The sequence below is a fragment of the Podarcis liolepis genome (genome assembly GCF_965112155.1).
Source record: "Podarcis liolepis genome assembly, chromosome: 1".
Lineage (NCBI taxonomy): Eukaryota > Metazoa > Chordata > Lepidosauria > Squamata > Lacertidae > Podarcis > Podarcis liolepis.
This window is the reverse complement of record NC_139554.1, coordinates 135965118-135983321: the sequence shown is the minus strand read 5'-3', so window position 1 is coordinate 135983321 and position 18204 is coordinate 135965118. Positions and strand designations below refer to the sequence as shown.

General features: G+C 45.2%; 1 protein-coding gene and 1 long non-coding RNA gene across 2 annotated transcripts in view; one reads left to right on the top strand and one right to left on the bottom strand.

Moving 5' to 3' along the window:
- The window catches only part of LOC310693607, a 107963-nt gene that overhangs the window by 26018 nt on the left and 63741 nt on the right, over positions 1-18204 (top strand). The window lies entirely within an intron of this gene.
- Positions 1484-18204, bottom strand: part of RAMP1 (receptor activity modifying protein 1) — a 38945-nt gene continuing 22224 nt past the window's right edge. The window contains exon 3 of the mRNA XM_083475447.1: positions 1484-2809. Within this exon, the coding sequence (XP_083331573.1) occupies positions 2554-2809 (256 nt within the window). The 3' untranslated portion in view covers positions 1484-2553. The remainder of the gene's footprint in view (positions 2810-18204) is intronic.

The window sequence follows — 18204 nt, the reverse complement described above, 5'->3', positions numbered from 1 at the left end:
ACAGGGAAAGGGAAATTCAGGCATCTTTCTGGAAGAAATAGTCTGAAACGTAGAAAAAGTAAGTTAATGGGCATAATGGTTCTCGTGGTCATTCTAGTGCAACAGCTTTGCTTTCGTAATGGTGGCAAACAATGTTGCAGTTGGATTCATTTGTCACTGATTAACAAATCAGTAAGTATGAAGGCATAGATTGGTTCATTCCAGTTTACCCTGGAAGCAAATGAATTTTCATAGGTAGGTATTTAGTGTCTGTGAATCGCACAGATTCTTAATTGCTTTGAGAATAAAGTTGAATTATGTTTGTTGAGTACATCTATAGTCAGTGTTGTGTAGCGATTCAGCTTACTTCTCATTAGCAAGTTTTATTGGTCAGAATCTATAACAATCATATTGCTTTAAGAAAAACACTGTCAATGGGACTAAGTAATTGTTTTGAAGGGCTGCCAATTGCAGGCAATGGCGGTGAGGCGGTGGCGAGCCTCCTGGCTTGCTTTTGGGCTTTTAATAGCATGGATCATATCCAATCCTGCTGTTAAAGGCACAGGATCTTTCCCCACTTCCCACTCCTCCCACCCTTTGGAAGTACTAGTGGAAGTTCCCACATTAATCAAATCTCTTTTAATGCCAAATCACAACATGGAGACATAGTACGGGCACCTCCCTTGATGCTTCAACTGCCAACGCAATCACCACCACAAACGCCTGTTCCCATGTTGCAAGTTACCCCCCCCCCCCCGTGTCCTTGTGCTAGTACTTCCTTCTTAGTTCCCAGGCTCTGTTCCCACCTTATGTCCTCAGCAGGAATGGGAAACCTGTGGCCCTCTAGATGTTACTGAACTCTCACCTACCCTCTGTCCCGGCTACCCACCAGGGCACCATAGACTCTTCAGGGAGGGACGGGGGTTGGGCAGAGCTTTTGAGTGGGAGTTCAGCACTGCTCCAGTCAGCCCTTAAGTCACAAATCCCTCTGGTTTGCTGAGAGCACATGAATTTCTGTTGACAGTATCTGTTAATCTGGTTCACATATTACATTTCCCCAGGAGAGTCCACCGTCTGGAAAGCTTGAGACTTCTTTGAGTGAAGGGGTGCGTGGGGTGTGCTATTATATGAAATGTAAAGTAAAAGCAGTAATTGAAGCAACTTGGCTTTTTTCAGCAAACCTCTATATTTTGGTTGCATTTTATTCACTTACTTTAAAAGAATATGTGATCTGTGTTGCTACAGCAGCAAGTCTTCCTCAGATACCAAAACAGAATCCTGTTATTTAAAATTACAATGGATACTTGACATCGGATTCCATTCTCTCTCTCGCACATTCATGTCACATCAATGACATGAAAGTCCTGCAAATGGTAATTACTTGGTAGGGAATTCCTCCAATGTTAATAAACTGTAAGGGTTTTGCGGCTGCTGTTTGCAAACAATGTTAGCAATAATTTATTTACTAATTAATGACAGAAGTTCATAAAAATTCAAATCCAACTTTTCAAAGACCTAGGATACATTTTAATTGCTACAGAATGGTTCCTCACAGAATACATTATGTGGCTGATTATTGGCAAAACATATAAATAATAATTTGCTAGAGCTTCATCTCCTCCACTGTCAGCAGTCAAAATGAATTGAGGGCATGCCTGCACCAGCTGGCTTAGTGTCATTTACTCCTGAATGCACTACAATTAACTTCTGCTCTTTACAAGGCATCCTGACAGTGTCCTAATTGGTACACACCACAAAATTTGAAAGTTTAGGCTTCTTTAATTTGGTCTTGCTCTTCATATTATACACCTTATACTTGTTTGTGCAAATCTCCTGCTCTCATTCTGGCCACTGCTCTGCTGTTCTCCTAGACCTGGAACTTTGCTTTCTTTTGTTCTATTCCGATATTGCACAGCCCCGGTCACTTCTCAGTTCCACAAAGATGGAGGGTGCCTATCCAAGATGGTTCCCAGCTGCAAGTTACCTAACCCAAAGAACAGCCCACAGTCCTAAATACAGTGGACCCTCCGGATACGAACTTAATTCATTCAGGGGGTCCTTCTGTACCCCGAAAAGTCTGCAACATGAGGCATCAGTTCTGCACACGGCGCGATAGAGCGCTTCTGCACATGCCCTCGTGGCGAAACTTCTGGGTTTGCCGCGTTTGCAACCTGAAAGTTATATTACCCAAAGGTAACGTAACCCGAGGGTCGATGTAAGTATGTGTGGCAGAAGGGCATCAATTGAAAACCAGAAATAACCCAAAGGCAAAGGGAATCTGAAGGAGACATTGGTGCAGGCATGCCCTTAGCATGATCAAATCATGAATACAGGAAAATAATTTGGCTGTTGAAAAAAGTAGTTCAGTCCTTGATGCTTTTTCTTGGCTTCAGCAAAATTCTTGTTAGCTAGAGACTGTGGAGTTACAACATTTTTCTCTGGGTAGCATTGCCTAGAAATACTCTTTTTTGGGTGTTCACAAGAGGAGTAACAAAGCTGTTCCTCAGCACAGCTGGCTTGGGGTTCTGCTTCAGTCGCTTCTCAGGGTCGGAGACTTTGTGATTGTGAAGAACTTCAGACAATGCCTTCACTGCGTTTGCTCCGCCACACAACCAATGCTGTCATGAGCAGCGTGACAAAAATGGGTACCAATATGAACGGGCACAATATGGTGTTAGGGGGGTCTCTCAAAGCCCTTCCCGAGACAGGGCAGTCTTTGAAGTAGTGCTTGTGAATCGCTATGAAGAATTCATCCACCAGCTGGTTTGGCCAGAAGCAATGCATTCTCCCAGCAATCTGGTAGGTACAATTGGTCAGCTCCCCATACCAGCTGAAAAAGAGAAAAGGACACTTGTTAGTAGGCAGCCGCAATTAGGGCCCATTTCGCACATTACAGAGCAGCAAAGCAGGAATTGCCACCAAAGTGTACACTCAGCTGTGGGCAGAGCCACACAGTATATATAAGGCACATTCAACACACAGTTAAAGCTTGTGGCTCCCCCCACCCAGGAATCACGAGAACTGTTTCACCCTCAAAGATCTACAATTTTGAGCACCCTTAAAAAACTACAGTTCCCAGGATTCTTTGGTAAGAGCATGTGCTTTCAATGTATGGTGTTTGTCTGCCCAAAGTTGCAGCTACAGCTTCTTTATTAGTCTTCCTGCATGATGCATAATTGCTCTGTGCCACACTACATTTAAAATGCATTGGGTATGCTCCTAAAATTATGGCAAGTTAGAAAATCAACAAGAGAAAATCAGCAACAAAACCTGCAGAATTCAATATTCTTTCAGGTGTCAACATTCAGAGCTCCAAGCTAAATGACAACCAGAGCAGTTTGTCTTTAGTATTTCTAATTGATTGTAATGACTACATAAAACTGAGCATTTTTATTTTTAATTTTTGATCGGAAAGACAAAAGCCCTGTTCAGGTTTTCAATGAATGTTTGGGGGCAGGAGCTCCATTTCTTCACATGTCCATTTCTTCATACGTTCATAGGCATATGAAATTAATATGTGCATAAATTCCTACCGCATGGTCTGTATGCACATAGTTTCCTATGCAGATATTATGACCCACCTGTGGATTCCAAAGCACATACCAAATCACATATTCACTCTCCATACATTTCTAAAGCAAGACAAAAACGGATGGTTCAAAGGTCAAGCATTGTTGTGGACTGGCAGAACTTGGACGCAAGTGTATTGGATGCTGGGGGACTGGAAACTGACTTGGGAAGAGGGACCCATCAATTTAGGGGTGCAGTGACCCCCCAGGAGGCAGGAACCAGGGCCAGAAGAATAGTCAGAGCTCTCATGGATGGAGGGCAGAACAACGGGCTTGGGGGAGTGAAATGGAGAGGCTGATCACGTAAGTGGAGGGATGAGTGGACCCCCCAACATCTGCCCCACTGTCTCCTAGAACCAGGAGAAGACTGAAGAGGGAAGAGCAGCAGCAGCAGCAGCTGCTGTGTGTGGTGCCCTGTTGCTGAAAAGCAGACTGGGAACAGTTGCCTCAATGCTAGAACCTGAATGCAAGTGTACTCATAGAGTCCTGCAGAGAAGCTACTGTAAGTGATTGCTTTTGGCAATAATCAACTACCTGCTGTGTGCAGTGCTTTGGCTGGGACGTGTATGGAACAAGTAGGTCATTTTATCTGAAAATGAATGCCAGTGGCACAACTAATATTTTTATACCCAGAAGTGGTTGTTAATTTACAATGCCCCATGACTTCAGAGTAATCCAAAAGCAAGAAGATATGGTTAAATAGGGTTGCCATATATCTGTGTTTTCCCAATCATTTCCTCTTTGGGGGCTAATATTTCGGGACCAACATTTTTGGGGTGGATTTTCACATTTTACAGGAAATGTCCAGTTTCATTCTTTCTTTTTGGCACATGCATGCTTGGGAGGGTGATGACGTTGAACTGCTGTGCCCCGGAAGCGCTGTGTGTAGCGATCACTATGGCCAGAGGAGAGTGTGCAGAGGAGAGCCATTGGAAGATGAGGTGGGAGGTGGGTCCTGCCTCTGCCCCCAGCCCGCCATCATCAGTGCCGCTGCCAGCCTGCATGCCTCTTTCCCTGGCTCTGGGCTGGCTGTAGCTGTGGCGGAGAGATGCTCTGCGTGCTGTGGCCACGGCCAGCAAATCTTCAAGATTTGGCAACCCTAGTTAGCACATCCTAGTATTCTTGCATAAATAAACAAGAGCATTTGAGTCCTCCCATGAACCACGATGTTCTTCATCATTAAAAAAACAAGCTCACAGTATCAAAAGAAGCAAGGGGGAAAACGAATGTGCCAGCAGAGAGTGCAGTGGGATGGAGCTGAAAAAAGTCCAGGGACTCAATTTACATAGCAATTAAAGCAAATCCAAAATAATCGTGAGCAAGAAGCACTGGCAATGGGAGCACTCAGTGAAATATCGCACAGTGGGAAGCATCTATCACAGCTCATGTACAATCTAGGGGAGAGGAGGGAGCTATTACTTTCACAAAGTGCACCATGGTAAGTCAAGCAACCCCAGGGACAGAAGGAAATTCAGGTCTCGTTCAGAGTAAATCTATCAAATCTGCACTTTCTGAAACAACATGCAAATGAAACACAGCTATCCTTCAAATTTGCACTTATCCAAATTCTGCTGTGCTGTTTACCAATCAATCACAATAACAGAGAAATATTAAGGGGAACTGCATATAAAAATGTGTTTATTAGGAGAAATATGCATGAAAATGATGAATTTAAACAAACAGTAAATTGCTGCAAAATGTGGAGAACTGAATTTAACTTTGGAAAAGTGCAAAACCAAGACAGCCAAAACTGACAGATCCTTCCATCCCTAGAGACTCCCACCTTTATCGTCTACCTGCTGTTCAGCACAAGACACAATGCCCCCCCCCAAAAAAAACCAACCCCAGAAAAAAGAGATACATTCCCAAAGAAAGCTCTACACCGTAAGTGGTCGACCTAAACATAGCTCATCATATTATGTAGAATTGCAGAAAAACAAATGTGACACTTCAGTCATTCCCACTCACTATTGTTCTGGAGTTCGCAACGTTCTATTTTGTTATGACAAGTGTTCTTTACATGTTAAGCAATGCATTTTTATATTTTCATTCTGTTACATGATTTGCCCTAAAAGATACCGTACATTTCCCAACAACTTTGCTATTTCTATGAACACAAGTTAGAAAGAAATCAAATGGCAGACAGAAGCTTTCTGACACTCTTAAAAGTAGGAAGTGAGGATTTCTCCTCGGGGAAATCACTTCAGAATAACACTTGGCAGAAAATAATATTTCATACAGAACAAGATTTTCATGCAGATAACTGCATTGTGCCACAGAGATATTAAAGTGGAAACAGAGGCAACTCCAGCCTTCCCCACAGTCTCAGAAAATGAAATATTCAATGCAAGCCGCAAATAAAACACTCCGTGGAGGGAGCTTATTATGACACAAGGAAATTGCTTCAGCATCTGTCTGAAGGAATCCTAAAGATGTTTCACATTAGAGGATCCATAAAAGCTGTAATATTATACTCAGATCTTTTTAATGTGCCCCTTCTCACAAATGCTACAAATAACCAAGAGCATTTGATCCAACTTCCGTAGGCTAAGAAGCACCTGCCCAACTGTTATGAGTGGCCTTCAAGGACGACAACCTTTGGCTTCCTGCCTTCAGCATTTCACACAAGCGAACTTGCAGAGTTCCTGATGGACTCTGAAGACCTAGATGCGGTAATGAGGAAAACCAAGACCAGTGGTTTGCCGAGAAAATGAAAATTGGAAAATGAAAAAAGAAGGTGTTTGGGGTTTTTCTGCCTACCCTCCTTGTACTGAGTGCCTTTGGGGCTTGCTTACTCAGCTGGGGTGGCTCCTCACAAATAATATTTGCAATTTAAAATGATCTCTCTTTAGTCAACACTTTTAGAGTGGCTTTTGACTAAACAAGTATAACAATAAAATTGTAATTTTGTTCTTCCAGTGTATTGAGTAACGCAGAGTCGCTGCAGCACTTTGGGATAACTTTGTGTTATCCTTATGTTTCCAGAGGAAGTTATTGACAAGGCTGACAAAGTGGATAATAAATGATAAATGGCTGATAAATGGACTGTGAAAAGGCATGTTCTGAAGATAAATACTAAATGAAGAATTCATATTTATGTTGCTTTACTAATTTTTTACAGTCTTTGGAACTGTATTTTACTGCACTTTTGACTCACTTCTAGAAATAATAATCTTGAAATCACTCCCTGAGGTATCACTCCAGAAGCATTCACTTCTTGCAGGCAAAATAATTGGTGCTGGATCTTATAATGGAAACAAGTGTCAACTGCTGTTGCTAAAAACCAAAGTGACAAAACATTCCAGTCTAAACTTTAAAAAATGGGTGTGGAACATCTGTGTATGAGTTCAACTAATAAATTAGTTTGGGTGAGGAGCAATTAAATAGACATTGCTGTGTATGTCTCCTGTAACAGTTGGCCCAGTTAGCACTGCCATCTAGACAGCTTTATCTCTTTGGAGGCGCCATGAAACCATTCTCTTTGCATTTGTTTATCACTGTTTCTTTTTTTCCTTATCTAGTAAAGTCTTTTATAATCAGTAGGTGCTCAAAATAGCATTATCTTTAGAGTACTTCCTATAAAAGAAGGATGAAGAAGTTGGGTCTGCACCAAGGAAGCACTGCAGCCATTTGGCCTTCATCTGAGCCAGAGCTGCTTATCCCTCAGAATCACTTCCTAAGAGTCTGGCTCTGCAAAGGAATTACATATCAATTGCCTACACAACGAAAATAAGATACTAAGCTAAAACCCAAACTACAAGGCTGTTTTTATTTTCCTCACCACTTACTGCAAGGACAGAGAGATAGAGAGAGAAGACATGGTCACTGGGGAGAAAGATGTTTTGAGGGTAGGTGCTTCACCACCTGAGCGCTAGATTCTCCAGGCAGATCCATTTTTGGAGCTTTTATCTTCTGCTGCACACAAATTTCAAAAAGTTGCTTCTCAGAAGCCATGTGGGTTCTGGCAGGATTATGTGGTGCCAAAGTATAAACAATGATTTCCAAAATGCTCTTTTTACCCAGAGTTGATCTTTTTCTGTTTGTCTCCTGATAGCAAAGAGCTCTTCACATTTGCTCTGACTGAGACATGATACTTTGTTGAAAAGAAGATTTATGAGCAGGCACATTTCAGATTGAATGTCATTTTCTGCACGCGCGCACACACCTGCTTTCACCCCAAATACCTTCAGAAATCACATGCACAAGGATTTTTTCTGTTTAAGGGAAACAGACAGGCACTTGAAGACAGCAGGCACTGGATTCTTGGCAGAAAAAACCAGTTTGCAAGCCTTAATTAATTAATTAAATTTCTCTACTACCCTTCATTCAAAGATCTCTGGTTAGTTTACAATATAAACATACAAAAATACACACCATAGTAACAAACAAAAACAATAACTGACACACACACAATGTAAAAGGCCATAGATTAGCCAAAGGCCTGGGAGAAGAGGAATGGCCTAGTGCCTAAAGATATAATCAAGCAAGACTACTAATTTCAGGCTTTATATCAGACTGACTGAGGCATCACAGGTCTTTTAATATCAAAGTTAATGTGGAAATGTGGCACAGGAATATAAATCCTGAGTATGCTGGCTCACATACTCCTCCTCCTCCTCCTCTACCTCCCTCCATGTGCCCCTTCCCCTCCCCTTTCCATGTTGGAAATAACCATAGTTTACCAAGACATCTGAATCAGAAAAAACTGTAGTTTGCACTGGCCATAGCCTGCCCCTAGACCTGGAACTGAAATCACAATTTTAAGCGGGTTTCAATTCCTAATTTGGAAGCAGTTCAACTGTAACCAATTTATCTGATTCAATTATTAAGAGAATACTAGGGTTATCTCACACCCAAAGAAGAAAAAGGGTGCACAAGTCCAAGGCGGGAGGGGGGCAGAGTTTACAAACCCACAATGTTCAGCTCCATGACATCTGAACTGAGTCTTACTCAAACACGCCACCTTCCTCCTTCAGGAGATTAGAATGTCATCATCGCGGCTACATTTGGAAATCTCGCTTGATTTAAAATTAAAAAATTGGGTGGCTAATGGGCAGCTCTCCCCAGATGTCCTTGGACTGCAACTCCCATCATCTTTGACCATTGGGCTATTCTGGCTGGGAGTTATGGGAGTTGGAGTCCAACAACACCTGGCATGCTAAAGGTAAAGGTCAAGGGACCCCTGACCATTAGGTCCAGTCGTGGCTGACTCTGGGGTTGCGGCGCCCATCTCGCTTTATTGGCCAAGGGAGCTGGTGTACAGCTTCCAGGTCATGTGGCTGTTAACGGAGAAATCCGAGGGCTCCCTTGGACAAAAAAACAAGGACACCAGCCAGGAATACCAGAGCAAAACAGCAGCCAGTAGGCTTGGTCTTTATTGAAGACTGTTGCGACAGGACTCCCACCTGCCACCAGGTGAAACAAAATGGAAGCACAGAACAAAAGAAGACCCCAACTTTTATTAGTTACTAATCCCCCAAACTACACCCCTAGAACTACATCACAACTACATCATGACTACATCATTGACACATCACAAAAAGGAGGGGTTGAGGGAGGAGTTGTGGAGGTAACCTGAGTATCTTGTCACCTGGCTGGTTCCTCCTCTCCCCCTCCCCATGAGTCATTTCCAGAGGACAAAAGGGAGTTGGCAGTTTCCTGCCCCCAGAGGGAAGATCTGATCATTGTCCTTTGTTCCAGTCCGTGTTGAATCCACTCCCATATGCAAGTCCTTTGAATCCACTCCCATATGCAAGTTGAATCCACTAACACAGCATGACTAAGCCATGCTGAATCCACTCCCATATGCAAGTCCTTTGTGACCTTGATGGTCTTCTGTCTAGGACCATCAGGGTTGGCATAGCAACTGAGCAGGGCTCCTGTGTATGTGCTGGTATGCTCAAGGGATTATGGCTGGCCTGTATCAAACTTTCCCCATTTTGTAGTCCTTCCTTCATGGAGTAAAATAAAAGTGGAACAGTGCAGATCCGATGTATGGTTGATTTTCTATGAATTTATAACAGAAGCATAGCATATGTCGTGTGTGTGTCGAGTTTGTACAAACTGAATGATGGGGGGGGTGGGTCCCTGAGACATGGCCAGCATGACTAAGCCGCTTCTGGCGAAGCAGAGCAGCGCACGGAAACGCCGTGTACCTTCCCGCCAGAGCGGTACCTATTTATCTACTTGCACTTTGACGTGCTTTTGAACTGCTAGGTTGGCAGGAGCAGGGACTGAGCAATTGGAGCTCACCCTGTCGCGGGGATTTGAACCACCGAACTTCTGATTGGCAAGTCCTAGGCTCTGTGGTTTAACCCACAGTGCCACCCGTGCCCCACCTGGCATGCTACTCCTGCTTTAAAGTTGTTCTGTTTTTAAAGGTCACACTATGGAACTGGGCTTTTAGGGTTTGTTTGTTTTTTAAATTTTTTAAACAACCCTTTCCCTTAAACGAGTGACAGCTGATTTCGGTTCCCATTAGATTATTAAATATCAGCCCCAAGAAAAATTCCGAGTGCAATGACAGCCGAGTGATTTATACTAACATGGGGCTCCCTTTGCTTTACCAGTTTCACATGGAGCCGTCCCATACAGACACCTTAGATGGGCACATGAAAAACTTTTCCCACAGTATAAATTCTACTCTTTCCTCAAAAATGTTTTGGCTTTTTTGTTTCATTTGTTATCATTCTTTTAACGTAAGCCAATTCAGGGGGAAATAGTCCAAGCATTCTGATCAATTTACTTTTGGACAGAAGTTACAAAACAACAGCACCAAAAAGAATCACATTTGGCATTTCCAAGAAAAGCACGTTTTGTCTGCCAGCTCTCAGACCAGCGGGTGAGGCTTTAATTCTAAACAGACTTATTAGGAAGGAAGTCTTCCACATGGTTAAGATTGCACTGCCAGCCTAAACAGCTGACTGAGAGGCAACTCCAGGGACCTCAGTCAGACTTTCACACGTTCTGGTGTGAGCTTAAAGGGTTTCTTACTTTCACCCTTTCCCAAAGAGAAATTTCCCGTGGTCCTATTTCTGTTCCCTCCTTTCTAGCTTCATCTTCCAGTGTCTCAATATATTCTTTCATCTTCCCCAAAGAATTGTTACCTGCTAACTCTTGGTAAAACTCCTGAAATACTCCCAACTTATCTTTCATCAAGTTGTGAATACTACCCATTTTATCTATTATTAGGCTAATCTTTACTTTTTTGACTGTACAGCTTTGGCCAGCAATTTGAAATTTTTATTACTATGCTCAAAAAATTCTCTTTTCAAGAATATTAGTTCTCTTTGCACTTTTTCCATATCTTTATTTTCTACATTTCCTGCTTGAAAAGTTTATTTGCTTCATAATACTTGTACTTCAGAGTGAGAAATCCATCTTTTAAAGTATTTTCTCTGGGAGCTCTCAATTTCTGTTGCTTGCTCTATGGCCAGCAGGGCCCACCCCATGGGCACCATTTTAACTAACGGTTTTTAACAGATCAATTGTTGCTGCTGCTCTGGAAATTGTATCACTGAAGTCCCAAAGGGAGAAAATGCATTTGTGCAAATACTTTGCAAGCAGCTTTTGGACTTTCAGAAAGGTCTGTGCCAAAAGTAAAATGTTATTAAGATAAATTTCTATTTATAAACATAGCTAAGCGGTGATATTGCTTATTTTCCCTATGTATCCAACTCAGAAAAACAAATGTTTGGCAGTGACAAATCAAAATGTGGCTTTGCTTTAGAAACAGCACTGTGGTTTCCATATTTAGCATGATGGCATCGGCATAGAATGTGCTGAGCTCCTATATTGGGGGAGGGGAATAACAATCTGGAGCAGTAAGAACGTGTAGGAGGGATAATTCTGATAAGATGAAAGTACTACAGTGGTGCCTCGCAAGACGAAATTAATTCGTTCCGCAAGTTTTTTCTTCTTGCGAGTTTTTCGTCTTGCGAAGCACGGTTTCCCATAGGAATGCATTGAAAATCAATTAATGCGTTCCTATGGAGACCGCCTTCAGACCAGGTCCAGGGACAGTCTGTCCCCCGACCTCTTCTGAAGGCTGGCGGGGGAAGAAGGACTTTTCTCCCCACCGCCAGCCTTCAGAACAGCCTTCTGAAGGCTGGCGGTGGGAAGAAAAGCCCTTCTCCCGCCGCCAGCCTTCAGAAGAGTTCCCGGAGGGCTGCCTAGGGTGCGGATAGCAGCCTGCTGCCCGGTGCGAGGCAGACATCTGCAGCTTGGGGTGCCCTGCAGGACTTCCCCGCAGGGCTCTGCAAGCTGCGGATAGCAGCCTGCTGCCCCGCACGAGGGGCGCTCTTTAGCAGAGCACCCCTCGCGTGGGGCAGACATTCGCAGCTTGGGGAGCCCTGCAGGACTTCCCCGCAGGGCTCTCCAAGCTGCGGATAGCAGCCTGCTGCCCCGCACGAGGGGCGCTCTTTAGCAGAGCACCCCTCGCGTGGGGCAGACATTCGCAGCTTGGGGAGCCCTGCAGGACTTCCCCGCAGGGCTCTCCAAGCTGCGGATAGCAGCCTGCTGCCCCGCACGAGGGGCGCTCTTTAGCAGAGCGCCCCTCGCGCGGGGCAGACATTCGCAGCTTGGGGAGCCCTGCAGGACTTCCCCGCAGGGCTCTCCAAGCTGCGGATAGCAGCCTGCTGCCCCGCACGAGGGGCGATCTTAAGCAGAGCGCCCCTCGCGCGGGGCAGACATTCGCAGCTTGGGGAGCCCTGCAGGACTTCCCCGCAGGGCTCTCCAAGCTGCGGATAGCAGCCTGCTGCCCCGCACAAGGGGCGCTGTTAAGCAGAGGGTTAAGCGAGGGGCAGCAGGCTGCTATCCGCAGCTTGCAGAGCCCTGCGGGGAAGTCCTGCAGGGCTCCCCAAGCTGCGAATGTCTGCCCCGCGCGAGGGGCGCTCTGCTTAAGATCGCCCCTCGTGCGGGGCAGCAGGCTGCTATCCGCAGCTTGGAGAGCCCTGCGGGGAACTCCTGCAGGGCTCCCCAAGCTGTGAATGTCTGCCCCGCGCGAGGGGCAGCAGGCTGCTATCCGCAGCTTGCAGAGCCCTGCGGGGAAGTCCTGCAGGGCTCCCCAAGCTGTGAATGTCTGCCCCGCGCGAGGGGCGCTCTGCTAAAGAGCGCCCCTCGTGCGGGGCAGCAGGCTGCTATCCGCAGCTTGGAGAGCCCTGCGGGGAAGTCCTGCAGGGCTCCCCAAGCTGTGAATGTCTGCCCCGCGCGAGGGGCGCTCTGCTTAAGATCGCCCCTCGTGCGGGGCAGCAGGCTGCTATCCGCAGCTTGGAGAGCCCTGCGGGGAAGTCCTGCAGGGCTCCCCAAGCTGTGAATGTCTGCCCCGCGCGAGGGGCAGCAGGCTGCTATCCGCAGCTTGCAGAGCCCTGCGGGGAAGTCCTGCAGGGCTCCCCAAGCTGTGAATGTCTGCCCCGCGCGAGGGGCGCTCTGCTAAAGAGCGCCCCTCGTGCGGGGCAGCAGGCTGCTATCCGCAGCTTGGAGAGCCCTGCGGGGAACTCCTGCAGGGCTCCCCAAGCTGCGAATGTCTGCCCCGCGCGAGGGGCAGCAGGCTGCTATCCGCAGCTTGCAGAGCCCTGCGGGGAAGTCCTGCAGGGCTCCCCAAGCTGCGAATGTCTGCCCCGCGCGAGGGGCAGCAGGCTGCTATCCGCAGCTTGCAGAGCCCTGCGGGGAAGTCCTGCAGGGCTCCCCAAGCTGCGAATGTCTGCCCCGCGCAAGGGGCGCTCTGCTTAAGAGCGCCCCTTGCGCGGGGCAGCATGCTGCTATCCGCAGCCTAGGCAGCCCTCCGGGAACTCTTCTGAAGGCTGGCGGGGGAGAAGGGCTTTTCTTCCCACCGCCAGCCTTCAGAACAGCCTTCTGAATGTTGGCGGTGGGGAGGAAAACCTTCCTCCCACCGCAAGTCTTCAAAACAGGTCCGGGAACAGAGGAGAAGCGCTGCGTGCCTTCCCCTCTGTTCCCGGACCTGTCCTGAAGACTTGCGGTGGGAGGAGGGCTTTCCTCCCCACCGCCAACATTCAGAATGCTGTTCTGAATGTTGGCAGTGGGGAGGAAAAACCCTCCTCCCACCGCAAGCCCCGGGAACAGAGGAGAAGCGCTGCCGCCTTCTCCTCTGTTCCCGGACCTCCCACCACAAGCCTTCAGGACAGGTCTGGGAACAGAGGAGAAGGTGCGCTGCGCTTCCCCGCTGTCCCAGGAGATTTCCCTATGGGCTTTCGTCTTGCAAAGCAAGCCCATAGGGAAATTCGTCTCGCGAAGCCTCTAAAAGTCGGAAAACCCTTTCGTCTTGCGGGTTTTTCGTTTAGCGAGGCATTCGTCTTGCGGGGTACCACTGTACTTGTGAGTGGTTCATCTGCCCTAGGAGGTGAGGTTGACTCTAGATGCAGATGCATTATCCCTAAACTCAAGCACCAGATTCCAGCAGGTAGCCCGTGTTGGTCTGCCGTAGTCAAAATAAATTAAAACAATTCTTTAAAAAGACTCGATTCTTTTAAGGGAGTTTATAGGTTTTTAAGAAGAGTCTTTTTAACTACCTTTTTAAAGAATTGTTTTAACTTAAGCATCAGGTTCATGAGGGGCAGTATTTCAATATGAGTAGGAAAAGCAGAGTACCTGTAAACATTTTTTATATATAAAAAAGCACTGAGTAAAATACTTTTAGACCTTCTGGATCCTTGGACTGATTTACATCAATAAGAGAACCAATTTTTGATGTGGTGAAAGAGATGTGTTCATCACCAGTTACAATTTCAAATTCCTGCCGACCAACTCTGTCAGGAGGAACTGATAACGCATCATCTTCTTTGTGTTTTCACTGTCCTCGATTGTCCTCTAGCTCTTCCCTCACACTTTTGTGTACGTAGGCTTCTTTTCTGATCATGACATTTTTATAATTGCTGTTGTTTGCATATCTCGGTTCCCCATCAGGGCGGAACTTGAACTTGAGAAACTCGTGGCCGAACTTGCCCTTGTGCCCAACATAACAACGCAAATAGAAATTGCTCACCATGGCCGCAGATGCTCACTGGCCTGACCGGAAACCAGCATGCCAGACTTTTCCTGAGTTGGGCAATAAGTGAGTAGAGGACGCAGTACAGCACTAGGACAGTCACGCTGGAGACCGTGCACCTCCACAGGCACATAGCTCCACATGTGGTGGGAGTGCCCCAAAATCCAACTATTCTGGACAACAACCATACAAGAAATAAGTAAAATAACCAAACAAGTTTTAGAAACCACACAGAATTAGCATTACTAAACATCTTCCAAGACAACAATGCCCACTTACACCACAAAGAACTCATAACCCACCTACTTTCAGCAGCCAGAAGCATCATAGCCAGACACTGGAGAGACCTGTCAGGAGTAAGCATGGACCAATGGTACCAAATAGTATGGGAAACAGCCCTACTAGAAAAATTAACCAATAAACTGAAACTGACACGGGGAGAAATAGAAGAAGACACCTTCACCCTGGTATGGCTCCCTTTTATCACATACACAGCCCAGCAAGACAATGACAAAAATCCACCAACAGCATACAAATCAATATGGCTAACCTGATCCAAAACACCCACCCACCCCACTCACATGAAAACAAAGACCACCACAGCCAACCACAAATGAACAACCACACCGTAGGCCAACCCCAACCTCTCTCACCACCAAAGGAACACAAGTGAACAACACAAGCAATGCTGACACCAAACCCTACATATAGTAAGTAAAATAGAAACATTGCCACCCGACCCACATCCCCCCCACCTCTTTCCCCCTTTTCTTCCGAATGTCTCAACAAATGAAACTTATTTGTAAAAATGTTACATGGGGGGGGGGGAAAATATACGAGAGAGAGACATTGCACACACTTTTGTAAATCAAAAAACACAAAACAAAACAAATAAACCTGCAGAAAGTGAAGAAAGAAAAAAGAACTAGCACAGTGATTTTTACTATTTAAGTCAATAGATTAAAGTCAAGGCCACTGCGAGAAACTGAGCAGCCGCACAGAAACTTGTAGTGATCTTTGGTTGGAAGATCCAGTTTGAGTAAATATTCAAGTGTGATACAAGCAACAAATGCATTAACAGCAGGAAATTATGACTCTATAGCACTGCCTCTGAGTCAAAAACTTGCCTTGGGCAGCAATTCTCTACTTGCTTATCTGGAGGGAAGTCTCATTGAACTCAATAGGATTTGCTTCAGGAGAAAGGGCAGCCTAATTGTCATCAGTGACCAAACCAGGCCTGCAGAGGGGGGGGGGGGACTTTCAGTAATGGAAGAGAATGGCTCACATCTCCATTGACGCAGCCACTTTCTACTAACTGCATCCATTTAAGTGCCAGATTTCTCAGCCTCCCCAGAACCACCGCACTTACTCTTCCATATCAATCATATTGATCCATTTCAAGCCATCTAAACAGCTGTGCTATAATAACTACTCAGATAAGCTCCCTTTAGAAACAGCAGCCAGGCCAGCACAACGAATCGCATAATGAATCAGCTCATTTAAAAGGCTTATGCTGCAAGTGAACATGTACATATGAAGAAGTACATTTGCAAATGCTGTCTCGTGAATAACCGAAAGCCCCCTTGGCTTGCAAACTCAAGACAGTGAATAATTCAACATGGATTGTGCCAGTGCTTTTTTAAAAGAAAAATGGTTCTGGTACTATATTATAAAAATAATATTTTCTAATTTATACCCTGTCCATCTGGCTGGGTTGCCCCAGCCACTCTGGACTGCTTCCAACACATATAAAAACATAATAAAACATCAAACATTAATAGCAACAAGCTGATCCAATATAAAAAGTCAGAATAACTTTAAAATAAACAACTTATAACAAATAAAGCAATATTTAATGATTCATTATAATCTGACTGTAAACAGTAAAATTAAACATCAAATAATAATTAAACAGTTTACAGATTACACGTATCAATTACAATAAAGAATTACTAATCTACAATCAATAAAAATAATAGCAAATCACAATGCATAAAATACCACAAAACATACAAAACCATATAAAAGGATCAAACTGAGAAACAAGGACACACAAAGTATAAAATTATTTTTTTCCAAATATCCCTGAACTCCTCTCTTCCCAACGGCTTCGGCTGCTCTCAAAGTCCTGGTCTGGGAAGCCTCCCAGGGCTGGAAGGTGGAAAAGCCATTGCCCGATGACCAACAGAAAGTCTTTCTCCCCTCACAGTACTCACCATGAAGTGCCACACTTTTAGCCTTTGAGGGGGAAAGGTGCTGGTATTGCAAACCCTTGAGTAGCCCCAGGTTGTCAGGCGCGCAACTTCTCCCCCTAGGGAGCATTTCCCACAGCAGCACGGGGGAGGGGTCTGATTGATTGATTGATTATTGTGTGACTGTGGAAATGGATAAAAGCCCCCCCCCCAAAACAATGACTATCATCAGTGCAGGTAAGAAAATAATTTAATTCTAATTTTTATCATTTACAATACTGTTTTATTTATTTTGTAGTACAGTACATTTATTATTGCTTTCATTTTATGGATCAATGGTCTCATTAGATAGTAAAATTCATGTTGAATTGCTGTTTTAGGGGTTGTTTTTAAAAGTCTGGAATGGATTAATCCATTTTCCATTACTTTCTATGGGAAAGCGCGCCTTGGTTTAAGAACACTTTGGTTTAAGAACAGACTTCCAGAATGGATTAAGTTTGTAAACCGAGGTACCACTGTATATTTGAATTTAAATTGTACTTTGACATTGATAAAATGTGGTTTATATTGGATTTTAATAATTGGAAATTAATAAAAATATTTATAAATAAAATAAAGCTCTCCTCATCAGGTTTGCGAGACACTTAGCAAACATATTCTTGCCACCCACTGTAAGGTGCAGCCCATCTCTTGCACACCTCCCATGACACCCTGTTTCCCACACACCCTCCTGCCTCTGTCCCCCTCAGCAGGGAGTCGCTTATCACCACCACTCATCTCTTCCTCCTCATTCTAAACACTGTGCCTTCCAAAGCCGCTTGGGGTGTTCGAAGGTCTGCAGCTGCTCTTCTTGAGTCTTCCCCCCTTGTCTATTGGAGCTTATCTGCATTTTGCTGGGATGGGTTACAGAGACAGGAACCTTTTGGTTTGAGTACTTCCTGCTCCTTCCTCTCAGCTTGCCTTCTCCAGACTGCAATTCCCTTTCTACAATACCATCTCCTTGGAAGGTAGAAAGTGGGTTATCAGCATGCTCATCCTGAGATCTGAAGGGGTTGGGTCAATAATGGAAAAGGACTCCTGCAAGTCCAAGTCCTCCTGTCTCTGAGGAGTGGCAGGAATCATTCTGTGCTCTGCTGTACCTTTCACTGCCCCCTTGGTGTTTTCTGAGGCCTGTAACTGCTCCTCTGGCCCAGAATCAGTGTCCGAGGTGAGAGAGTGGAAATGATTTTGCAGCTCCAAGGACACTGCATGGCTTGTGGCTGTCCTGTGCATCACAATCCTCCAGAGGTTAGTCTCTTGCAATGGGCACCCCATCCGTCTTGCTGTTCAGTCACAATCAACTCAGCTCTGTCAAGAAGCTCTGAACGTTGTCCTGTATCTCAAAGTGTGACTAGACAGGTCTTAAGTCATAGAATCATAGAGTTGGAAGAGACCACAAGGGCCATCGAGTCCAACCCCCTGC